The sequence below is a fragment of the Myripristis murdjan genome, chromosome 2 (genome assembly GCF_902150065.1).
Source record: "Myripristis murdjan chromosome 2, fMyrMur1.1, whole genome shotgun sequence".
In the NCBI taxonomy this organism is placed as follows: Eukaryota; Metazoa; Chordata; class Actinopteri; order Holocentriformes; family Holocentridae; genus Myripristis; species Myripristis murdjan.
Genome location: NC_043981.1, coordinates 20,907,900 through 20,930,399, shown reverse-complemented (window position 1 = coordinate 20,930,399; position 22,500 = coordinate 20,907,900). Strand labels below are relative to the sequence as shown.

The 22,500-nt window shown below is 47.9% G+C and overlaps 3 protein-coding genes across 6 annotated transcripts in view; 1 reads left to right on the top strand and 2 right to left on the bottom strand.

Annotated features, from left to right (window-relative positions):
• The window catches only part of LOC115370106 (CD59 glycoprotein-like), a 3,831-nt gene extending 3,524 nt beyond the window's left edge, over nt 1-307 (bottom strand). For all 3 annotated transcript variants that reach the window (XM_030066957.1, XM_030066974.1, XM_030066965.1), the window contains exon 1: nt 150-307. The gene's annotated coding sequence lies outside the window, so the exon portion shown is untranslated. The remainder of the gene's footprint in view (nt 1-149) is intronic.
• A 402-nt stretch (nt 308-709) lies between these two features.
• On the bottom strand, nt 710-14,012 carry fbxo3 (F-box protein 3). Of its 2 annotated transcripts, XM_030071583.1 has the most exons (12): nt 13,835-14,011; nt 12,485-12,574; nt 11,567-11,730; nt 10,912-11,026; nt 8,259-8,463; nt 4,856-4,901; nt 4,634-4,718; nt 4,335-4,457; nt 3,660-3,775; nt 3,441-3,548; nt 2,886-2,968; nt 710-2,795 (listed from the first exon to the last, which is right to left on the bottom strand). In XM_030071583.1, the coding sequence occupies exons 1-12, from the start codon at nt 13,924-13,926 to the stop codon at nt 2,658-2,660; spliced, it is 1,365 nt and encodes a 454-aa protein (XP_029927443.1). In that variant the 5' UTR covers nt 13,927-14,011; the 3' UTR covers nt 710-2,657. The 2 variants fall into 2 exon arrangements, with proteins under 2 accessions (XP_029927443.1, XP_029927450.1); XM_030071590.1 differs by lacking the exon at nt 12,485-12,574 and having other exon boundaries at nt 13,835-14,012.
• Nucleotides 14,013-16,401: 2,389 nt separating this feature from the next.
• f2 (coagulation factor II (thrombin)) overlaps nt 16,402-22,500 on the top strand; it is a 10,771-nt gene continuing 4,672 nt past the window's right edge. Inside the window, exons 1-6 of the mRNA XM_030071573.1 lie at nt 16,402-16,477; nt 20,804-20,884; nt 21,245-21,324; nt 21,419-21,443; nt 22,207-22,272; nt 22,411-22,500. The exon at nt 22,411-22,500 is cut by the window's right edge and continues 19 nt beyond it. Of these exons, the coding sequence (XP_029927433.1) occupies nt 16,402-16,477; nt 20,804-20,884; nt 21,245-21,324; nt 21,419-21,443; nt 22,207-22,272; nt 22,411-22,500 (418 nt within the window). The remainder of the gene's footprint in view (nt 16,478-20,803; nt 20,885-21,244; nt 21,325-21,418; nt 21,444-22,206; nt 22,273-22,410) is intronic.

Genomic DNA, 22,500 nt, shown 5'->3' with positions numbered 1-22,500 from the left:
CACACACACACACACACACACACACAGAGACACACACACACACACACACACACACACACACACACACAGAGACACACACAGAGACACACACACACACACCTGCCTGCTAGCCTAGCCGCATGCTAACGCTTCATGCTGTGTCGTCTTACCTGGCGGTTCCTCTGTCCGTCTCTCCGTCTGTGTGCCTGTCTGTCTCACTGCCTGTCTCTTTGTCTGTCCGTCTGTGTGTGTGTGTGTGTGTGTGTGTGTGTGTGTGTTTCTGCACGCGGAACTTCCTGCTACACCCACAAACACTACAGCTTCTTCTTCTGTGGTTGTTTTCCTGCAGGCTTCCCGCTGCTGCCCCCTGCAGGCGCTCAGAGGCACTGCAGCCGCTGGAACCACACTGTCTGTCTGCCTGTCTATCTACCTGTCTGCCTGGCCACCTGTCTGTCTGTCTGCCTGGATTATTATTGTAGTTTTTAGTATTTTACATAATTTTGCAGCTCACTCACTCACTCACTCACTCACTCACTCACTCACACACACACACACACACACACACAGTGTCCTGGCTCCTGATTGGCTGTCTTCAGCGCTCGGTTTGTGACGGTGTGGTCATATGACAGTAAGCAGCCAGTCAGCTTCAGTTATTATTTGTTGTTTATTTAGCTCAAACATACAAAACAAACAAACCAATCACATCACCACTGAGAGGTAAAAAAAACAAAAAAAAAAAAAAAACAAACAAACAAAACAACAATAAGAATAAACAGCTTCACTTCCTGGATAAACACCAATCAGAGCTGAGGCTCAGTTCCCCTAAAAAAAAAAAAAAAAAAAAAATGAAAACAGGAAGTGACACAACGTTCCTCCCAAAATAATGTTCAGCTTCATGAAGGTCAAACCGGCTCACACGCATCAGTACACACACGACAGCCAATCAGCTGCGAGCTACAGCCAATCAGAGCGGGCCTCCTCCTCCAACCAGTTATCTTTCTTTTTTTAACCACCAATCAGAAAGAGGACTGATGGTGCCTTCAAGGTCTCACGGGAACGGAAACAGCGACGCTGCCCGACTTTCCCAGCTGTTTGTTTTTCCAGGTTGCTATGGTTACCTGATATTTACACTTGAGTCACACTTGAAGGCATTAATACTTTACTTCTCTTGACCAATCACAGAGGAGTTTCCACTCTTTCTTAATTATTTTCAGACCAATCACAGTGGGGTTCCTCCTCTCTTTTGACCAATCAGGGAGTGGCCGTCACTCTTTTTGACCAATCGCAGAGTTTCTCCTCTGCGTAGCTTACTGTGGTTATGTTTCAGTGTTATTTCAATCAGAGTAATGTTCCACCTTTCTTTCTGACCAATCAGGGTTAAAGGACAGGCGTCTGCGACCCCTTCAGGGACCTCTGGACATCTGAACTCCACTTGGAGAAATGCTACGAGTCTATAAAGGTAAAGATATGACAAAGTAAAACGACAGAAATCCAAACCAAAGCGCCCGCCCCGTCAGAGCCTTGCTGACTCCTGATTGGCTCTCGAAAGATTTGGAATGCAGTAGTTGCGCTCGACCCCGCCCACAGGAAGTTGAGCTCGGGACCCCTTGGCCCTCCCGTTCTCACCTGTCGGAGGTGGACGGTGACATCACAGGAAGCCCGACACCAGGACAGAAAAAAATAAAAATACAATAAAAATGATCCCTCTGATTGTGATTGGCTGACACCAGGACTGACATCACAAGCTACACAGGAAGTGGGATTTCTCCGACATTCATGTGATGAGAAAAAAACAACAGGAAGTCAGCTGCTGGCCCGGTGATGTCACCGTCCACCACTTCCTGTCTGAGGCTTCCATCCCAGCGCCGCTCTGCTCCAGTGTTTGTGGCTCCACTTCTCTTTTGGAAATTCACATTTTTTACTGCTGAGACGTTTGGAAAAGTTCAGCTCCTGTTCTGCTTCACCTGGTGTCTACTTCCTGTTCCTGTTCAGAGCCGACACCCGTCAGTCGCTCAGGTCGGAAAGACAGTGACAAAAACATCCGGTTGCCTTGACAACAGTGACAACAACACCCGGTTGCCTTGACAACAGTGACAACAACACCCGGTTGCCTGACAACAGTGACAAAACAACCCTGTTGCCTTGACAACCGTGACAAGAACACCCGGTTGCCTTGACAACAGTGAGAAGAACACCCGGTTGCCTGACAACAGTGACAAAACAACCCTGTTGCCTTGACAACAGTGACAAAACAACCCTGTTGCCTTGACAACAGTGACAAGAACACCCGGTTGCCTTGACAACATTGACAAGAACACCCGGTTGCCTTGACAACAGTGACAAGAACACCCGGTTGCCTTGACAACAGTGACAAAACAACCCGGTTGCCTTGACAACAGTGACAAGGCCACCCTGTTGCCTTGACAACAGTGACAAAAGAACCCTGTTGCCTTGACAACAGTGACAAGAACACCCGGTTGCCTTGACAACAGTGACAAAACAACCCGGTTGCCTTGACAACAGTGACAAGGCCACCCTGTTGCCTTGACAACAGTGACAAAACAACCCAGTGGCCTTGTGGGGGGAGAGGTTTGAGGCTGAGTGAGTGCAGCTCTCTGATTGGTCGAAGCGGCTTGCTGTCAGTCACACAACCAGGACTTCCTGTCGGGGGTCGGAGGTCAGATGTGTCGGGGGCAGCGCGCCCCCTCCTCGGCGGCCATGTTGATTCCTCTCAGGTCGCCGTCTCCGTAGTCGTCGCCGTCGTCGCCTCCCGAGTCGTCGTTGTCAAACCGAGACGTGTCATTGGCTCTTCCCTGCTGTGGGAGGAGCCAAACAAACGAGACGCCGTCAGAAACAAAACAATATCATCAAGGTGGACAGACAGAAAGACGGGAAGGCGGTCTTACCGATCGCACCACGGACTCCCTGAAGGGCGGGCAGACCATGTGGAAGCGAGGAATGGCCACGTTGAAAACCTCTTCCTTATTGGCTGGAGGAGGGACAAACAACAACAACAACAACAACAACAAAAGACTCTTAAACACAAGACACAAACTGGCCTCCGCACGCGTTGGGATGAAAGCAGCAGGCAGATTCTAAGAACTTTGGGAGCGGAGCCTGGATCTGACAGGACATCGCTGCTCCTGGCTAATCTGGTCCAGATTATTCTAACACATGAGCGTGTGCACGGCCGAACAGACGGCGGCGAGCGTGTGCACGGCCGAACAGACGGCGGCGAGCGTGTGCACGGCCGAACAGACGGCGGCGAGCGTGTGCACGGCCGAACAGACGGCGGCGAGCGTGTGCACGGCCGAACAGACGGCGGCGAGCGTGTGCACGGCCGAACAGACGGCGGCGAGCGTGTGCACGGCCGAACAGACGGCGGCGAGCGTGTGCACGGCCGAACAGACGGCGGCGAGCGTGTGCACGGCTGAACAGCCCAAAGCGCTCTGCTCACTCACCCAGCCTGTGGAAGGTGTAGTGGCCCTCCATGAACTCTGAGGTGGTGGAGAAGGTGGTGCAGCTGGCGTACTCGTGCACTTTCCCTGGAGTCATGACAGGAAACTCGCCTGCACGCACACACACACACACACACACACACACACACACACACACACACAGATTCAGCAGCTGGTCACGGCCAATCACAGTGGCTCCAGGTCATGTGAGCAGCAGCGTACCGACCACGCCCGGCCCTCGCACTTCCTCCACGTTGCCGTTGGCGTTGGTGATCTTCCAGTAGCGGCTGTCCAGCTGGCAGGCTGCCTCAGGCAGAGCGTCGCTCGCCATCTCTATCCTGGGAAAAAAACAGACTGACACCTGTCAATCATCTGCTGTCAATAACCCAGGAGAACAAGAGACATCAGAGACATCACAGTGACACTGACACACCCACTGCACTGTGTCTGCAGACAGACAGGCAGGCAGGCAGGCAGGCAGACAGACAGACAGACAGGCAGGCAGGCAGGCAGACAGACAGACAGGCAGACAGACAGGAAGACAGACAGACAGACAGGAAGGCAGGCAGGCAGGCAGGCAGAGAGAGACAGACGGACAGACAGACAGACAGACAGACAGACAGACAGACAGACAGGCAGGCAGGCAGGCAGGCAGGCAGGCAGACACACAGACACACAGACAGAGAGACAGACAGGTAGGTGGACAGACAGACAGACAGGAAGGCAGGCAGGCAGACAGACAGACAGGTGGACAGACAGACAGACAGGAAGGCAGGCAGGCAGACAGACAGACAGGTGGACAGACAGACAGACAGGAAGGCAGGCAGGCAGACAGACAGACAGACAGACAGGCAGGCAGGCAGGCAGAGAGAGACAGACGGACAGACAGACAGGTACCTGATGCGGTAGGTGAAGAAGAAGTGAGGCGGATGGACGGAGGAAAGTTCCGGCAGGAAGGAGGTGGAGACAGAGACGGTGATGTCACCGGTCGTCGCCACACACTGTTTATCATGGACATACCTGCACACACACACACACACACACACACACACACACACACACACACACACACACACGAAAGTTTGTCATGTCCACAATGAAAGATAACAATGTGCAGAGAAAATACAAACTGTGTGTGTGTGTGTGTGTGTGTGTGTGTGTGTGTGTGTGTGTGTGTGTGTGTGTGTGTGTGTGACCTGAAGATCTGGTCTCTGATGATTGGATATTCTCCAGTGACGACGTTGTTGACGTAGGTGGTGAACCACTCCGAGAAACTGGAGCCTACACACACACACACACACACACACACACACACACACACACACACACACACACATCCATCTGTCTGAGTACTGGCTCCCTCTAGTGGCCACCAGGAGAACCTGCAGTATTACAACACCGTCAATATATGAACCCACCAGTGATGAACATGTCGATGGCTGAAGGATCCTGGGCCATCTGGTCCTGAGAGACAGACAGGCAGAGAGACAGACAGGCAGACAGACAGACAGGCAGGGAGACAGACAGGCAGAGAGACAGACAGGCAGAGGATGAGTTAGATTAAAAACAGCACGGCCTCACTGCCAAAGGCTTCACGATAGCAGAACTGTTTTTCCCCAGGTAAAAGCAGCGACCCAAACGCAGCGTGAGGAGGCCGTCAGTGTTTCCAGCGGCTCTCCTCCCTGCTGTGCTGAGGAGTCAATGCACTGAGGTCAGCCAACATCGGAGCCGTTCAGAAACTCGCCGCGAGAAAAAAAAGAGCTGAATCCCCGTGTATGATGCTGCTGTGAGCTTTGCCAGGCTCGGCAGGTGAGAGTCAGACAGGAAGAACAACTCAGCAATTTGCACGACGTTTTTCCAGATTGCAGAAAAAAAATGACAACTTGCAATTTTGCAGAAAACAGAAAAAGGTATTTGGAGCCCTGCACTGAAAACTTCAACTAGTGTTTCCAGTCAAACTTAATGAAAACTGGCCGCAGGCTAAAGTGGTCCAAACTAGGGATGCACATTTTGGATTTTTTTTATGACCGTTAACCGACGCCCTTTGATGATTAATAACCGTTAACCAATAAGATTTAAATGCCCTTCCATGCTGCCATTCCGACATTCCGACATGCTGCCATTCCGACATTCCGTCATTCCGACATGCTGCCATTCCGACATACCACCATTTAGACATATCACCATCCCGAAATACCGCTATTCCGACACACAAACGTCCCACCGTTCCGACAAGGCTTTCCATGTAAGGAAAGTTTGGAATCAGAGGGCCCTATCTTGCGCCAGACTCCCTAAACCCGCTATTTGCGGATTTAGGATTTAGGAAGAGGCGTTCCCCCATAAAAGTTGCTATCTTGTGCACCTCCCGCTATCCGCAAAACACCTCCGCTACCCGCTATATTATGCATAGGTGTGTTTTGGGCGTTACGCCAGTTAAACCAATCAGTGTGCCAGGTGCCATTGCCTTTAAGGGCAGGATGCGCTATCCTAAATCCTAAATCCTAAACCCGCGATGGAGAGAGGGAGGTAGATTTTCTCAGGGCTTCTACTGAGGCTAAAGCAAGGTGGCTTTATATACATATTATATATTATATTATAGGCGAGTTAATTCAGGAGGTGGAGCCACGTGTGTCCAAGTGGACGTGTCACAAGGTTGTACTGATTGAGTAAAATCCCCGGCCACACCACACACACACAAGAGGCAGAGGTGGAACTATGTGTAAACTAATTTATTGACAAGGTAGATTGGGCAAATAAAATATTAAAAATAAAATATAGCACAGCTGCTGGCTTATGATAAAACAATAAAACGTGCTGGCGTAAGTGTCCAATTAAAACAGTCTTTCCTCTAAACAGTCTATATGAGTAATATACTCAGTCCATTCCGGCGGCGTCCCGGTATCAGTCCGACCGTGTGCGTGGTGAGGCTCCGTCGGGGCGCATTGAAGCCGCCTGGGCGCGCTCTCCTAACAGCCCAAACTTTAGGGATAGCGGATAGCGGGTGGTCAGGACCACCCGCTATCCGCTTTCCCTAAAGTTTGTGCGCAAGATAGCAACTTTAGGGAAAGCGCATGAAACACACCCACGGACACACCTCCAGGCGCAAATGATGCAGTCGGCATAACGGATAGCGGGTAGCGGGTGGCGCAAGATACCGTTTAGGGATAGTGGAAGTTCCTAAAACCGCAATTTGCGGGTAGCGGGTAGTGGCAGCGGATAGCGGGTGGCACAAGATAGGGCCCAGAGAGTCACTGACTCGGCGCTGTCCGGTGCTGAACTGCAGATTTACAATGACGGCAAATAGTTAGATTACTCATCTAAAATGTAAAAAAAAAGCTACAAGCTTTAGATATAATTAACAGTACTGTAGGCTTCAATCGTCTGCTATTGCTTTTTAAATTATGTCGAGAGCGAGCGCGCTGGTGATTTCTTTAATTGTGTGTTCTGCTTCATTTCCAAAATAAAGTTTGAGCTTCTGAAATCTGATTTTTAAACAGTTCTGATGGAGCTCAATGTTTATCTGGATGATGCGGCTTCATTCCGAACAATTTTACTGTAAACCTGGACGACCCGCGATGTGTCTGGAGATAAAAAAAAAAAAAAAAAAAATTCAATGTAATGTGTGTTTTGTGCGTAATTGCATACAAGGATACACACCCTCCCCTACTGTACAACACGAAGGAGACTGGAATTAGTCAGTGACTTCAGGTGTCATCTGCAGAGCCGTCATTGATATCTGTGATATTAATGTTGCATATGATGCCAGCGTGCATGGAGACACACGGGCTCAATGGAGAGCTGCGCTCCAGCTGGCTGCTGTGACAGGTCACTGACACTGTGTTTCTGCTTACAGTCAGTGATCCCTGAGATTCAGACATGAATCTAACATGTTTCACACTAGCCCGAGTTACATTAATACGTGTACTAGACATATTATATTTCCCGTTTCAGGAGTTTTTAATAATAGATTGGAGGGATGTTGGAATGGCGGTTGCCTCTCCTATTATTTTATTTTTATTTTTTTGAGTACTGTGACCCATTCAAAAGTGCCATGACAAAAACATTCTCATGGGCTTTATTTATTTATTTTTAAATGTGCAAAAACAGCCAAATAAACATCAACCAAATGAACAAAAACAACAAAATATCAGGATTTTTCTCATCTCAAACAGCACTGCGTACACCTTTTTGCTCTCTTCATCTTCGCTGTAAAGAGGGCTGTGATGGAAAGCACGTGATGGCATGTGTTGCACCTGTCGACACGCCCCCATGAGTTGATTGAATTACGTAGCTTAAAAACAAAATTGACCGTTAGTATTAATCAGTTAGAGTTACTGTTATCGGTAACGGTTAAACGGTTAACCATGTGCATCCCTAGTCCAAACCAAGCCCGGCGCTCCATAACCTCCAGCATGACATCAAACACAACACGAGGCACGGAGCATTCAGCCACTCATCACACACCTGAACACACTCTGTTATTTTACTACCATTATTTTATTTTGGCAGAGAGCATTTGTAGGTTTGTTGAATGAATATTTGGTGATGTCATGCATTATTATCAAACCTCCCAATGAAAAAAAAATATTATTTTAGAAGAGTTTTTTTTTTTTTTCTTTAACGTTCAAAACAAACTGACACCATGACCCTGAAACCACAAAGCAAACCTCCAAACATCACACCCCGACCTGCGGCTGGATCAGACAGACAGGTGCTGACCGGGCAGGTGTCACACAGACAGACAGGTGCTGACCGGGCAGGTGTCACACAGACAGACAGGTACTGACTGGGCAGGTGTCAGACAGACAGACAGGTACTGACCGGGCAGTGGTAGAAGATGTCAGACAGGTTGCGGCCCTCGGTGGGCTCCAGAGCCAGATATTGACTCAGGCCGGTGTGGAAGCAGAAGGTGAGAGGGAGACAGTTTCTCATCCCCTTCCTCTGCTGGAAGCCGCCGGCCGCCGTCTCCACGTCCAGCAGGTCCTCCGAGCGGTAGTGGTTAGACAGGCTCATGCTGCCCATCAGCCTGCAGACACACAGACAGACAGACAGGTAGTGGTTAGACAGGCTCATGCTGCCCATCAGCCTGCAGACACACAGACACACAGACAGACAGGTAGTGGTTAGACAGGCTCATGCTGCCCATCAGCCTGCAGACACACAGACAGACAGACAGGTAGTGGTTAGACAGGCTCATGCTGCCCATCAGCCTGCAGACACACAGACAGACAGGTAGTGGTTAGACAGGCTCATGCTGCCCATCAGCCTGCAGACACACAGACAGACAGACAGGTAGTGGTTAGACAGGCTCATGCTGCCCATCAGCCTGCAGACACACAGACAGACAGACAGGTAGTGGTTAGACAGGCTCATGCTGCCCATCAGCCTGCAGACACACAGACAGACAGACAGGTAGTGGTTAGACAGGCGCATGCTGCCCATCAGCCTGCAGACACACAGACACACAGACAGACAGGTAGTGGTTAGACAGGCTCATGCTGCCCATCAGCCTGCAGACACACAGACAGACAGACAGGTAGTGGTTAGACAGGCTCATGCTGCCCATCAGCCTGCAGACACACAGACAGACAGGTAGTGGTTAGACAGGCTCATGCTGCCCATCAGCCTGCAGACACACAGACAGACAGACAGGTAGTGGTTAGACAGGCTCATGCTGCCCATCAGCCTGCAGACACACAGACAGACAGACAGGTAGTGGTTAGACAGGCTCATGCTGCCCATCAGCCTGCAGACACACAGACAGACAGACAGGTAGTGGTTAGACAGGCTCATGCTGCCCATCAGCCTGCAGACACACAGACAGACAGACAGGTAGTGGTTAGACAGGCTCATGCTGCCCATCAGCCTGCAGACACACAGACAGGTAGTGGTTAGACAGGCTCATGCTGCCCATCAGCCTGCAGACACACAGACAGACAGGTAGTGGTTAGACAGGCTCATGCTGCCCATCAGCCTGCAGACACACAGACAGACAGGTAGTGGTTAGACAGGCTCATGCTGCCCATCAGCCTGCAGACACACAGACAGACAGGTAGTGGTTAGACAGGCTCATGCTGCCCATCAGCCTGCAGACACACAGACAGGTAGTGGTTAGACAGGCTCATGCTGCCCATCAGCCTGCAGACACACAGACAGACAGGTAGTGGTTAGACAGGCTCATGCTGCCCATCAGCCTGCAGACACACAGACAGACAGACAGACGGTCAGACAGACAGTCAGACAGACAGGCGGTCAGACAGACAGTCAGACAGGCAGTCAGACAGACAGGCGGTCAGTCAGACAGACAGGCGGTCAGACAGACAGGCGGTCAGACAGACAGTCAGACAAACAGGCGGTCAGACAGACAGTCAGACAGACAGGCGGTCAGTTAGACAGACAGGCGGTCAGACAGACAGGTGGTCAGACAGACAGTCAGACAAAAAGGCAGTCAGACAGACAGTCAGACAGACAGGTGGTCAGACAGACGGTCAGACAGACAGGCGGTCAGACAGACAGGCGGTCAGACAGACAGGCGGTCAGACAGACAGTCAGACAGACGGTCAGACAGACAGGTGGTCAGACAGACAGTCAGACAGACAGGTGGTCAGACAGACAGTCAGACAGACAGGTGGTCAGACAGACAGTCAGACAGACAGGCGGTCAGACAGACAGTCAGACAGACGGTCAGACAGACAGGTGGTTAGACAGACAGGCGGTCAGACAGACAGTCAGTCAGACAGGCGGTCAGACAGACAGTTAGACAAACAGGCAGTCAGACAGACAGACAGGCGGTCAGACAGACAGGCAGTCAGACAGACAGGCGGTCAGACAGACAGGCGGTCAGACAGGCGGTCAGACAGACAGTCAGACAGACAGGTGGTCAGACAGACAGGCGGTCAGACAGACAGTCAGACAGACAGGTGGTCAGACAGACAGGCGGTCAGACAGACAGGTGGTCAGACAGACAGTCAGACAGACAGGTGGTCAGACAGACAGTCAGACAGACAGGCGGTCAGACACAGTCAGACAGACAGGCGGTCAGACAGACAGACGGTCAGACAGACAGGCGGTCAGACAGACAGGTGGTCAGACAGACAGGCGGTCAGACAGACAGTCAGTCAGACAGGCGGTCAGACAGACAGGCAGTCAGACAGACAGACAGGCAGTCAGACAGACAGACAGGCGGTCAGACAGACAGTCAGTCAGACAGACAGGCGGTCAGACAGACAGTCAGACAGACAGGCGGTCAGGCAGACAGGTGGTCAGACAGACAGTCAGACAGACAGGTGGTCAGACAGACAGTCAGACAGACAGGCGGTCAGACAGACAGACAGACAGACGGTCAGACAGACAGGCGGTCAGACAGACAGGTGGTCAGACAGACAGGCAGACAAACAGGCAGTCAGACAGACAGACAGGCGGTCAGACAGACAGACAGTCAGACAGACAGGCGGTCAGACAGACAGGCACTGACCCCGGCACCACCAGCTTCTGGCCGTTGTGGATGCGGTACGAGCAGCGGTAGTCGTCAGGAAGCTTGCAGCCAATCTGAGCCTCGATAGCATCAAGCTCCGCCTCCTTGGCTCCCTCTGGAACCAGGAAGCAAACAGGAAGTTGGTCAGCCAATCAGAAGAGAGGTAAACAGACTGCAGAGTTAGAAATGATGCTTGGTGAGGTGGCGGTCTGCTGGGCTTCACCTGGACAGGATGTACCTGTGCTCTGAGAGATATCGTTTCCCTTTAGCCAATCAGGAGAGAGAATGAGCCCCTCTCCACAGCGAGCAGAGGAACAGGAGCCTGCTGGCCTCGACTGTGGAGCAGCAACGACTCTGCCACATGAGGCTCACCTGTTAGCTGCTCACCTGTTAGCTTGTTACCTGGGGAGGCGGGCCGGCTAGTTTGAGTGGGCGGAGTCGCCTTATGTGTGACATCACAGAAAGGAGGAAGTGCTGTCTGCATGTCTTAAAGGGACAGTTCCAGAGAACAGGCTGTCGATGTGGCCTGAGAGCTTCACTGTCACCAAAACACACCACAGCTGCATTTTCCCTGCCATGGGGCCTTTAAGTTATCAGAGTGTGTGTGTGTATATGAATGTGTGTGTGTGTGTGTGTGTGTGTGTGTGTGTGTTGCCTTTAAGCGAGGCGATCATGCGTGGACAGCGCAGCGTCAGGAAGGCCTTGAGCTGCTCCCAGGCTCTCTTCAGCAGGGCGTAGTGCTGCAGGTAGCGGCCCAGGTCACTGTAGTACTGCCTGAACAGAGCCCGCCATGACCCCCCCCTCTGCTGCCGGTCCGCACTGCACGCACGCACACACACACACACACACACGCGCATGCACACACACACACACGCACACAGTGGAAAGCTTCTAAACACAAGAAATCTGATCTGACATCACTGATGTGACCTTGTAATATATTATCATTATTATCATTATCATTATTATTATTATTATTATTCTCATAAATACAAATGCTGGTGTGGTTGTGAGTTGAAGGGCTTTGTGGTGGAGGTGAACTCTGACCCTGCGCTGCATCAGCTGCTGGAGGCCTGAACCTCCCTCGGGATCAATCAAGTATCTATCTATCTGTCTATTTCATTTAATTTGGATGAAAATTAGTGGAAAAAAAATATAATTTTTACAAGTGCAAGAAAATGAACACAAAATTTGCACAAAAAAAGCAGAAAATTTCAAGACAATTGACACAAGATTACCGGAAAATAAATAAATAAATAAAATAATAATAATAATAAAAAAAAGACAGTTTTCCATGTTTAGTATTACCATCATCATCATCATCATCATCATTACTAAAATTACATATTCAAAATATTATTATAAGAAAAAAGACTGTATCAGCACAAAAATAAAAATAACTTTAAATTACCACAAAATGACTAAAAAAAATGAGTCTAAAAAATGAACAATACAAACAAGTGAATATTGTTCTGAAGGTGAATAAATTCTTTCAGAGCCACACTGATCTGAAACCAGCCACCCAGCCGCCCACTGTGTGTGTGTGTGTGTGTGTGTGTGTGTGTGTGCTCACTCTGTCAGCAGCCAGTGTTTGCTGCACAGATTCTTCCACAGCGGATTGTGACCCGACAGCTCGTTCAGCCTCCTGTTAACATAACTGCAGCTGGAGAGACAGACAGGCAGGCAGAGAGAGAGACAGACAGGCAGACAGACAGGCAGGCAGGCAGAGACAGACAGGGTTAGATTTATGTATCTGACTGGAACAGTGTTTCCACGATGTTGTTATAGCTGTGTGTGTCAACATTAGCATTATTATTATCCTCAGGGTTATTGTTGTTGTTGTTGTTGTTGAACTGTCCAGCACTTTATGGATGTTTCATTCTGATCCAAACATTTTCAAAGTCACAGCCTCTTCCAGAATGTTCAGCAGGATAACATGCTGTCTGCCTGTCTGTCTGCCTGCCTGTCTGTCTGCCTGTCTGTCTGCCTGCCTGCCTGCCTGTCTGCCTGTCTGTCTGCCTGTCTGTCTGCCTGCCCTCTGCATGCTGTATTTGTGTCATTAAATATCACTAACATGCAGTCATACTGCAGGTTAGAGCAGCAGGATGCTCGCTGCTGTCTGTGGCTCACAGTGTCTCTGATGAGGCCGGGCTGTGCCTTCAGCTCAAACTGCAGACCTTTATTTACCTGTTTGTTTGTTTGTTTGTTTGTTTGTTTGGCTCCAAATGAGTGTGCACCCAGGCAGCAACAGCTACAGCCCACTCCAGATGACTTTAACAAACTAATTCCTAAATAAAGCCGGTGATAAGGCTGTGGGGAGCTAGCCTAGCTTAGCATGATGCTTATCTTGTTGACGTCGTTCCTCCCGTCGCCATGTTAGCTCGCTGCTAACTGACAGCTAGCAGCTCAGCCTGTTAGCCTGCTCTCCTCCCTGCGTGTCAGCACACAGCTGGAGCTCAGCTAACCCTAACCCCGGCTGCTGCCTGCCCTCTGCGCTGCGGACCGGCTGCTCACCCACCTCCACCCGGAGCAGAGCGGCTAGCGGCTAGCTGTTAGCTGCTAGCTGTTAGCTGCTAGCGGCTCGTTAGCTCACTGGAACAAACTGGACAAACTAATTCCTGCAGTTTATTAACTTTATCAACTTCTGCTTTGCACCACACACTTCTCAGCCCGTGTGTGTGTGTGTGTGTGTGTGTGTGTGTGTGTGTGTGTGTGTGTGTGTGTGTGTGTGTGTGTGTGTGTGTGTGTGTGTGTGTATGTGTGTGTGTGTGTGTGTGTGTGTCAGCCCTGCTAGCTGCTGTTAGCCGCCGGCTAGCTCCAGGCTCGGCGGTGTGTGAGGCTGCCCGCCGGGAGGCTGCGCGGTGCTCCGGCCCGGGCGGCTCCCCGGTGCCCGTGCGGGGTGTGCGGGGTGTGCGGTACTCACTGCACCAGGTCTCTGAAGTCCAGGAAGGACAGGACGAGCAGCAGCGGGTCTGAGGGCAGGGTGTCCAGCCGTAACTCCGTGGACGCCGCCATTGTTGGCAACACTCGGGGTGCGTTCGACCTCCACACCGCGGCGGCCGGACGGACTGCACCGGGGCGGCGCGGCGCGGGGCAGGGGGGCGGGTCCCGGCCGGGGGGAGCGCCGTGGTTTCTCCTGCTGCCCCTCAGGAGGCCTTTAGGAGCCTTTAGGAGGCTTTAGCAGCAGGAGTGTCTTCTGATCTGCATCGGCTGTTTGCATTATGTTGTATTTCCTATTTGTTTATTTATTTGTGTTGTTTTGCATATTGTTGCTTTTTGCCGTTTTTTATTTTTTTTTATTCCCTACTATTTTTCGTTCATTATTTCTTTTTACTCACACAATTAACTTCCCGTTTTTATTTGTTCTATTATTCTTATTATATTTAATTTGTTGCTTTACTCACTGCTATTATTATCATAATTTTATTTATATATTTTAGTATTAGGATTACTATTATTATCATCGTTTTATTGATTCTTTTGGAACGGAAACGGAAGATATATGTACAAAAACACAACCTGTCAGTGATCAGTCCCAAACCGGCAGGAGCTCCGCCCCGGTGGAGGCGCCGGAAGAAAAACAAACGCCTCTGACTACGCCCCCTTCAGCCTGTCAGCAACAACAACAAGGAACACACACACACACACACACACGCAGCCAATAATACTGCTGCTCTTAGCTGACTACTGCTACTGGTACTAATACTACTAGTTCTACTCTCACTACTGCAGTATTCTGTCAGAATCACAGAGAGAAGCCTGAATATTCACAACATGAAGAGACAAACACTTTCGAATAAACAGGGAACAATGTTATTTACACACCAGCTTGTGTTTTTTTTTTTTTTTTTTCAACAACAACAACAACAACATGAGGTCAACAACACACTGCAGCAGAGGCAGCGTCACGTTTTGTGCCTGCTGTTTGTTTGTTTGTTTGTTTATTCTCAGTTGAGTGACAAGTGGGAACAGTCTCATCCCCTCTGACCCCGCCCCCCGATCTGACCCCGCCCCCTTGCTGCTCTGGCTGAACCCCAGTGTGTGTGTGTGTGTGTGTGTGTGTGTGTATTGATCGAGTGGGCAGGTGGACCTTGGTTCTGTTTGTCTGATTTCAACACTCAGACCACCTGAGAAAACTGAAACAGCTCACACACACACACACACACACACACACATTCACCAGCAGAAATACTACAAGTACTGCAATCAGTATCAGTATCATTAGTGCCTGGTACTGCTTTATTCTTAGTTCATGTTAACCCTTTGAAACCTGAGCAACTGAACCTCTTTCAGAAACATGGGAAAACGTGGAAAATTAGTAAAATTAAAAATAAAATGACCAAAAACATATCAAAAAACTACAAGAAATATCACAAGAAAGATATCTGAAAAAACATAAAATTACCACAAAATGACAAAATTGTATTTACAAAAAAAAGAGATTAAATAAATAAATACATAAATGAAGGCTCCTGGCAGTCAAAGGGTTAAAGGCTGTAACTCATCTTTCTCTGCTGGACATGAGTCACTCTGACTGCTGTGTGTGTGTGTGTGTGTGTGTGTGTGTGTGTGTGTGTCAGTAAACAGCCGTGGCTCGGTATCGGTGGATAAATATTTGTCTGATGGGTGCTGAGTCAGCGCTCTGTAGATCAACAGGAACTCTGGTCTGAACTCTCAGCCTTCATCACGCTTTAGTTCTCATCATCATCATCATCATCATCATCATCATCATCATCATCACCTTCATCACTCCACCGGCCGGCATTTGAAGGATGGTTCTTTATTCAAAACATGGAAAAAATAAAAAATGTTATGTGCTTTTGTTGTGAGAAAGCACAGGCAGCCTGCAAACCCTGTGCAGATAGACAGGCAGGCAGGCGGGCAGGCAGGCGGGCAGGCAGGCGGGCAGACATGCAGACAGACTGGCAGGCAGACAGGCAGCAGAGTGAGCCTGAGCAGGTGAGCCTGGGGTGACCGTAGCTGCCCCCCCTCACAGAGCTTCAGGTCTGCCACGTCAGCCCGGCCTAGAACAACAGCAGAACGTCTGTCAGCCAATCAGAACCCTGCTACAGGGTTCTGAGGACATGAACCCTGGCCTTTGATTTTCAATCTGAATCCTGAACCCAGGGCTAACAACAAGGCTAACCTGCGCCCCAGTTAGCCCAGGGCTACAGTTAGCCCAGGGCTAAAGTTAGCCTGCTGCTAACTGTAGAGTGAAAAAGGTTCTGTGTACAGAACACTTCCTCCTTACATCATGTCCTCCAGCAGTGTGTGTGTGTGTGTGTGTGTGTGTGTGTGTGTGTGTGTGTGTGTGGTCCTGGTCAGGTAAACACAGTGGGCATGCAGTTTAAATCAGGCTGACTCACTCATACTTTGACCTGTTGGTCAATATCAGAGAGAGAGAGAGGGAGAGAGAGAGAGACAGACAGACAGACAGACAGACAGACAGAGCACTCTGTTGGTTCTCTGGTTCCAGTTGCAGTGTGGATCATGGTGGAACCGACACCTAAAGCGGCGGCTGTTCCTCTGCTGGTGCTGCTGGTGCAGAGCTGCCTGGCCCAGCATGGTGAGACCCTCTGACTCCTCTGTCCAGTCAGGGCCGGCTGGAGCACTGCTAACAGTGGTAACAGTAGTACTGGGAGTATTAGCAGCATTGGTACTGGTAGTATTTGCAGTAGCAGTACTGGTAGTATTTGCAGTGTGTCATTGTCAGTGTTAAAATCTTGTGTTCTTTCTTGTTCAAACCAGGTAAAAGAAGTCAGCAAGGTCCCAGAAGTTTTAGTGTATTTAATATTATTCATTTATTAGCTACTCTTAGTTATTAATGAAATGAAAATGTTTTTCACCAGTACTTTTTAGTTTCTGTGTTAGTTTCGTTGTCAGCAGGTTCATCTTTGCTAATCAGGGAAAGAAATCAAGTTGACGTCAAACGATCTGAACAGGAGCAGGCGACTCCGAGCTTTTCTCTTCTGTGTTTTTCTTTTTCTTTCTTTTTGTGTTAGCAGATGGTAATGTTACTGCGAATTCCAGTTAACAGGAAGGTGGACAGGACAGGGTGGGGGGTGGGGGGTTAAGGGTATCAAAGGTCTCGGGCCGAACTTGAACCCAGCTTGTTGTGTTTACACGGGATGAGCCAGCGGGACGTCCCACTGCTCAGTCAGTGTGCACAGTAGAAACTCGACATGTTTAGTATGGCACAGAAGAAGAAACAGAAAAACAAAATGTAATCATGTTCAGTAATATTATATCATGCTCTCTGCACCTAAACAACATAACCTGTTCCCTCTCGACCTTGTTAGGCCGCCGCATCACTCTGGTGTCTCCCAGTCACTCTGTCACATGTGCCATTCGTGTTAACAGAATTCTTATGTAACGTATTTCCAGCAGCACTTGAAGGCAGCATGAGGTTTTAGATCTTCTGTTGAAGTCAGATTTTTAACCGGACACACCGCATCGCACAGCATACAAACACTAAAAAACTACCACCAAACTATCAGAAAACTACCACCCAACTATCAGAACACTACCAGAAAACTACCAGAACACTACCACCAAACTATCAGAAAACTATTAGAACACTACCACCAAACTACCAAAACACTACCACCAAACTATCAGAACACTACCACCAAACTATCAGAAAACTATTAGAACACTACCACCAAACTACCAAAACACTACCACCTAACTATCAGAACACTACCACCAAACTATCAGAAAACTATTAGAACACTACCACCAAACTACCAAAACACTACCATCAAACTATCAGAAAACTACCACCAAACTATTAGAAAACTACCACCAAACTATCAGAAAACTATTAGAACACTACCACCAAACTACCAAAACACTACCACCAAACTATTAGAAAACTACCACCAAACTATTAGAAAACTACCACCAAACTATCAGAAAACTACCACCAAACTATCAGAACACTACCACCAAACTACCCAAACACTACCACCAAACTATCAGAACACTACCACCAAACTATCAGAACACTACCACCAAACTACCAAAACACTACCATCAAACTATCAGAACACTACCACCAAACTGTCAGAAAACTATCAGAACACTACCACCAAACTATCAGAACACTACCACCAAACTGTCAGAAAACTATCAGAACACTACCACCAAACTGTCAGAAAACTATCAGAACACTACCACCAAACTATCAGAACACTACCACCAAACTGTCAGAAAACTATCAGAACACTACCACCAAACTGTCAGAAAACTATCAGAACACTACCACCAAACTATCAGAACACTATCACCAAACTATCAGAACACTACCACCAAACTGTCAGAAAACTATCAGAACACTACCACCAAACTATCAGAACACTACCACCAAACTATCAGAACACTACCACCAAACTGTCAGAAAACTATCAGAACACTACCACCAAACTATCGGAACACTACCACCAAACTACCAAAACACTACCACCAAACTATCAGAACACTACCACCAAACTATCAGAACACTACCACCAAACTACCAAAACACTACCACCAAACTATCAGAACACTACCACCAAACTACCAAAACACTACCGCCAAACTATCAGAACACTACCACCAAACTATCAGAACACTACCACCAAACTGTCAGAACACTATTAGAACACTACCACCAAACTGTCAGAACACTATTAGAACACTACCACCAAACTATCAGAACACTACCACCAAACTATCAGAAAACTATCAGAACACTACCAGAACACTACCACCAAACTGTCAGAAAACTATCAGAACACTACCACCAAACTATCAGAACACTACCACCAAACTGTCAGAAAACTATCAGAACACTACCACCAAATTATCAGAACGCTACCACCAAACTATCAGAACACTACCACCAAACTACCAGAACACTACCAGAACACTACCAGAACACTACCAGAAAACTATTAGAACACTACCACCAAACTACCAGAACACTACCAGAACACTACCAGAAAACTATTAGAACACTACCACCAAACTATCAGAACACTACCACCAAACTGTCAGAACACTACCACCAAACTACCAGAACACTATCACCAAACTGTCAGAAAACTATCAGAACACTACCACCAAACTATCAGAACACTACCACCAAACTACCAGAACACTATCACCAAACTATCAGAACACTACCACCAAACTATCAGAACACTACCACCAAACTGTCAGAACACTACCACCAAACTATCAGAACACTACCACCAAACTATCGGAACACTACCACCAAACTACCAAAACACTACCACCAAACTATCAGAACACTACCACCAAACTATCAGAACACTACCACCAAACTACCAAAACACTACCACCAAACTATCAGAACACTACCACCAAACTACCAAAACACTACCACCAAACTATCAGAACACTACCACCAAACTATCAGAACACTACCACCAAACTACCAAAACACTACCGCCAAACTATCAGAACACTACCACCAAACTATCAGAACACTACCACCAAACTGTCAGAACACTATTTGAACACTACCACCAAACTGTCAGAATACTATTAGAACACTACCACCAAACTATCAGAACACTACCACCAAACTATCAGAAAACTATCAGAACACTACCACCAAACTACCAGAACACTACCACCAAACTATCAGAACACTACCACCAAACTATCAGAACACTACCACCAAACTATCAGAAAACTATCAGAACACTACCACCAAACTACCAGAACATTACCACCAAACTATCAGAACACTACCACCAAACTATCAGAACACTACCACCAAACTGTCAGAACACTACCACCAAACTATCAGAACACTACCACCAAACTATCAGAACACTACCACCAAACTACCAGAACACTATCACCAAACTATCAGAACACTACCACCAAACTATCAGAACACTACCACCAAACTGTCAGAACACTACCACCAAACTACCAGAACACTATCACCAAACTACCAGAACACTATCAGAACACTACCACCAAACTATCAGAACACTACCACCAAACTACCAAAACACTACCACCAAACTACCAGAACACTATCACCAAACTACCAGAACACTACCAGAAAACTATCAGAAAACTACCACCAAACTATCAGAACACTACCAGAACACTACCACCAAACTATCAGAACACTACCACCAAACTATCAGAACACTACCACCAAACTACCAAAACACTACTACCAAACTACCAGAACACTATCACCAAACTGTCAGAAAACTATCAGAAAACTACCACCAAACTATCAGAACACTACCAGAACACTACCACCAAACTATCAGAACACTATCACCAAACTGTCAGAAAATTATCAGAAAACTACCACCAAACTATCAGAACACTACCAGAACACTACCACCAAACTATCAGAACACTATCACCAAACTATCAGAACAATATCAGAACACTACCACCAAACTATCAGAACACTATCACCAAACTATCAGAACAATATCAGAACACTACCACCAAACTATCAGAACACTATCAGAACAATTTGAGAAAACTGTCAGTAAAGTAGCAGTGAAGCTCTGAGATCAAGTCCCACTGAGTAACATGGAGTTCCTCTCCACATTGAACACTCAAACATCTCAGGATTGTTTCTAAACTGGACTTTACTTTGATTTTATTTATCACTATTTATTATATCACTCACCCAACTTCTCCTCAGGGATCAATAAAGTATTTCTGATTCTGACCACTATTATGCGATTATGATTATTTTTATTATTACTATTATCAGTTTGATATAAATATTGTAATCAATAGGTTCTTTGCCCTTTGACCTCAAGTGGACAGTAAAGACTCAACCCTGAATATCATCCTGCCTGTCTGTCTGCCTGTCTCTCTCTGTCTGTCTGTCTGCCTGTAGTTTTTCTCAGCAGTCAGTCAGCCTCTCAGGTTTTGCATCGAAGCCGACGAGCCAATCAGCTGTTTGAAGAGGTGAAACCAGGTGAGCACTGATTGGTTGATTGACTGATTGATTAAAAACACTCTGTCACTTTCCCCCGTGTCAGTGTGAGCTGGACAGTACACACTACAGTACACACTACAGTACACACTACAGAACACACTACAGTACAGTACATTACAATACAGTACAGTACGCAGTGCACACTACAGTACATTACAGTACAGTACAGTACAGCACAGTACAACACAGTACACAGTACAGTACACAGTACAGTACACGGTACAACAGTATAGCACAGTACAGTACTGTACACAGTACAGAGTATCAGTCTGTCATTATATTACTGAGCATTACAGTTTAATAAATGTGTGTGTGTGTGTGTGTGTGTGTGTTTGCCAGGGAACCTGGAGAGGGAGTGTCTTGAGGAGATCTGTGACCATGAAGAAGCCAGAGAGGTGTTCGAACAGCCGGACAAAACAGTACGGACCCACACCTGTCAGTTTGTAGTAGTACTGCAGTAGCAGGAGTACTGAGAGTTTTCAGTCTGACCACTGAACTGTGTTTGTCCTGCAGGAAGACTTCTGGGCCAAATACCTGGGTGAGTACAGGTCCTTCCCCTCACTCCTTAATCCACTTCCTGCTGCCGGGCTCGGAGCGGGGCGAGCGACCCGACCCCGACCCCGGCCCCGACCCTGGGCCTGACCCCGACCCCGACCCCGGCCCCGACCCCGGGCCTGACCCCGACCCCGACCCCGGCCCCGACCCTGGGCCTGACCCCGACCCCGACCCCAGCCCGCCACGGGCCTGACCCCGACCCCGACCCCAGCCCGCCACGGCCCAGCTCCTTGTTAATTTGGGGGGATTTCTTGGTGGTAGTTTCCTTGTAATTGTTTGACCTCTTTTTGAAATTTTGCATAATAATAATAATAATTATTATTATTATAATTATTATTATCATTAGTAGTAGTAGTAGTAGAAATAGTAGTAGTAGGAGTATTCATTTACTTTTTAAAATATAACTATGGCAATTTCATTCTATTTTAATTTTAAATATATAATAATTACAAATGTAGTTTTCTGGTAATTTTTCACTAGTTTTTGCAAAATTTTGTTTTCTTATTTTCTACTGATTTTCATGAAAATTTGGAATTAGTTTTTGATAATTTTCTGATCCAAGCCTTCTAACACATGATCCTCTCCAGGCTGCACGTGGCTGCAGGCCCCACGTCCACCCACAAAATTTTGGTATTAACCTGTCTGCCTGTCTGTCTGTCTGTCGGCCTGTCTGCCTGTCTGTCGGCCTGTCTGTCTGTCGGCCTGTCTGTCTGTCTGTCTGTCGGCCTGTCTGTCTGTCTCTCCAGACTGTGACGGCACCCAGCTGCCGAGAACACAAGACAACATCGACAGAGTCAGAGAGTGTGTCGAGGGTGAACAAACTTTCCATTCTCATTCAAAACAAAATGCAAACAAGCGTGTCAGAATATTAAAAAGTGAACATGAACTTTGTGTGTGTGTGTGTGTGTGTATGCATGCGTGTGTGTGTGTGTGTGTGTGTGTGTGTGCAGGTCACTGCGTAGCAGCAAACGGTGTGAACTACCTGGGAAACATCAACATAACACGGTCAGGCAAAGAGTGCCAGTTCTGGAAGAGCAACT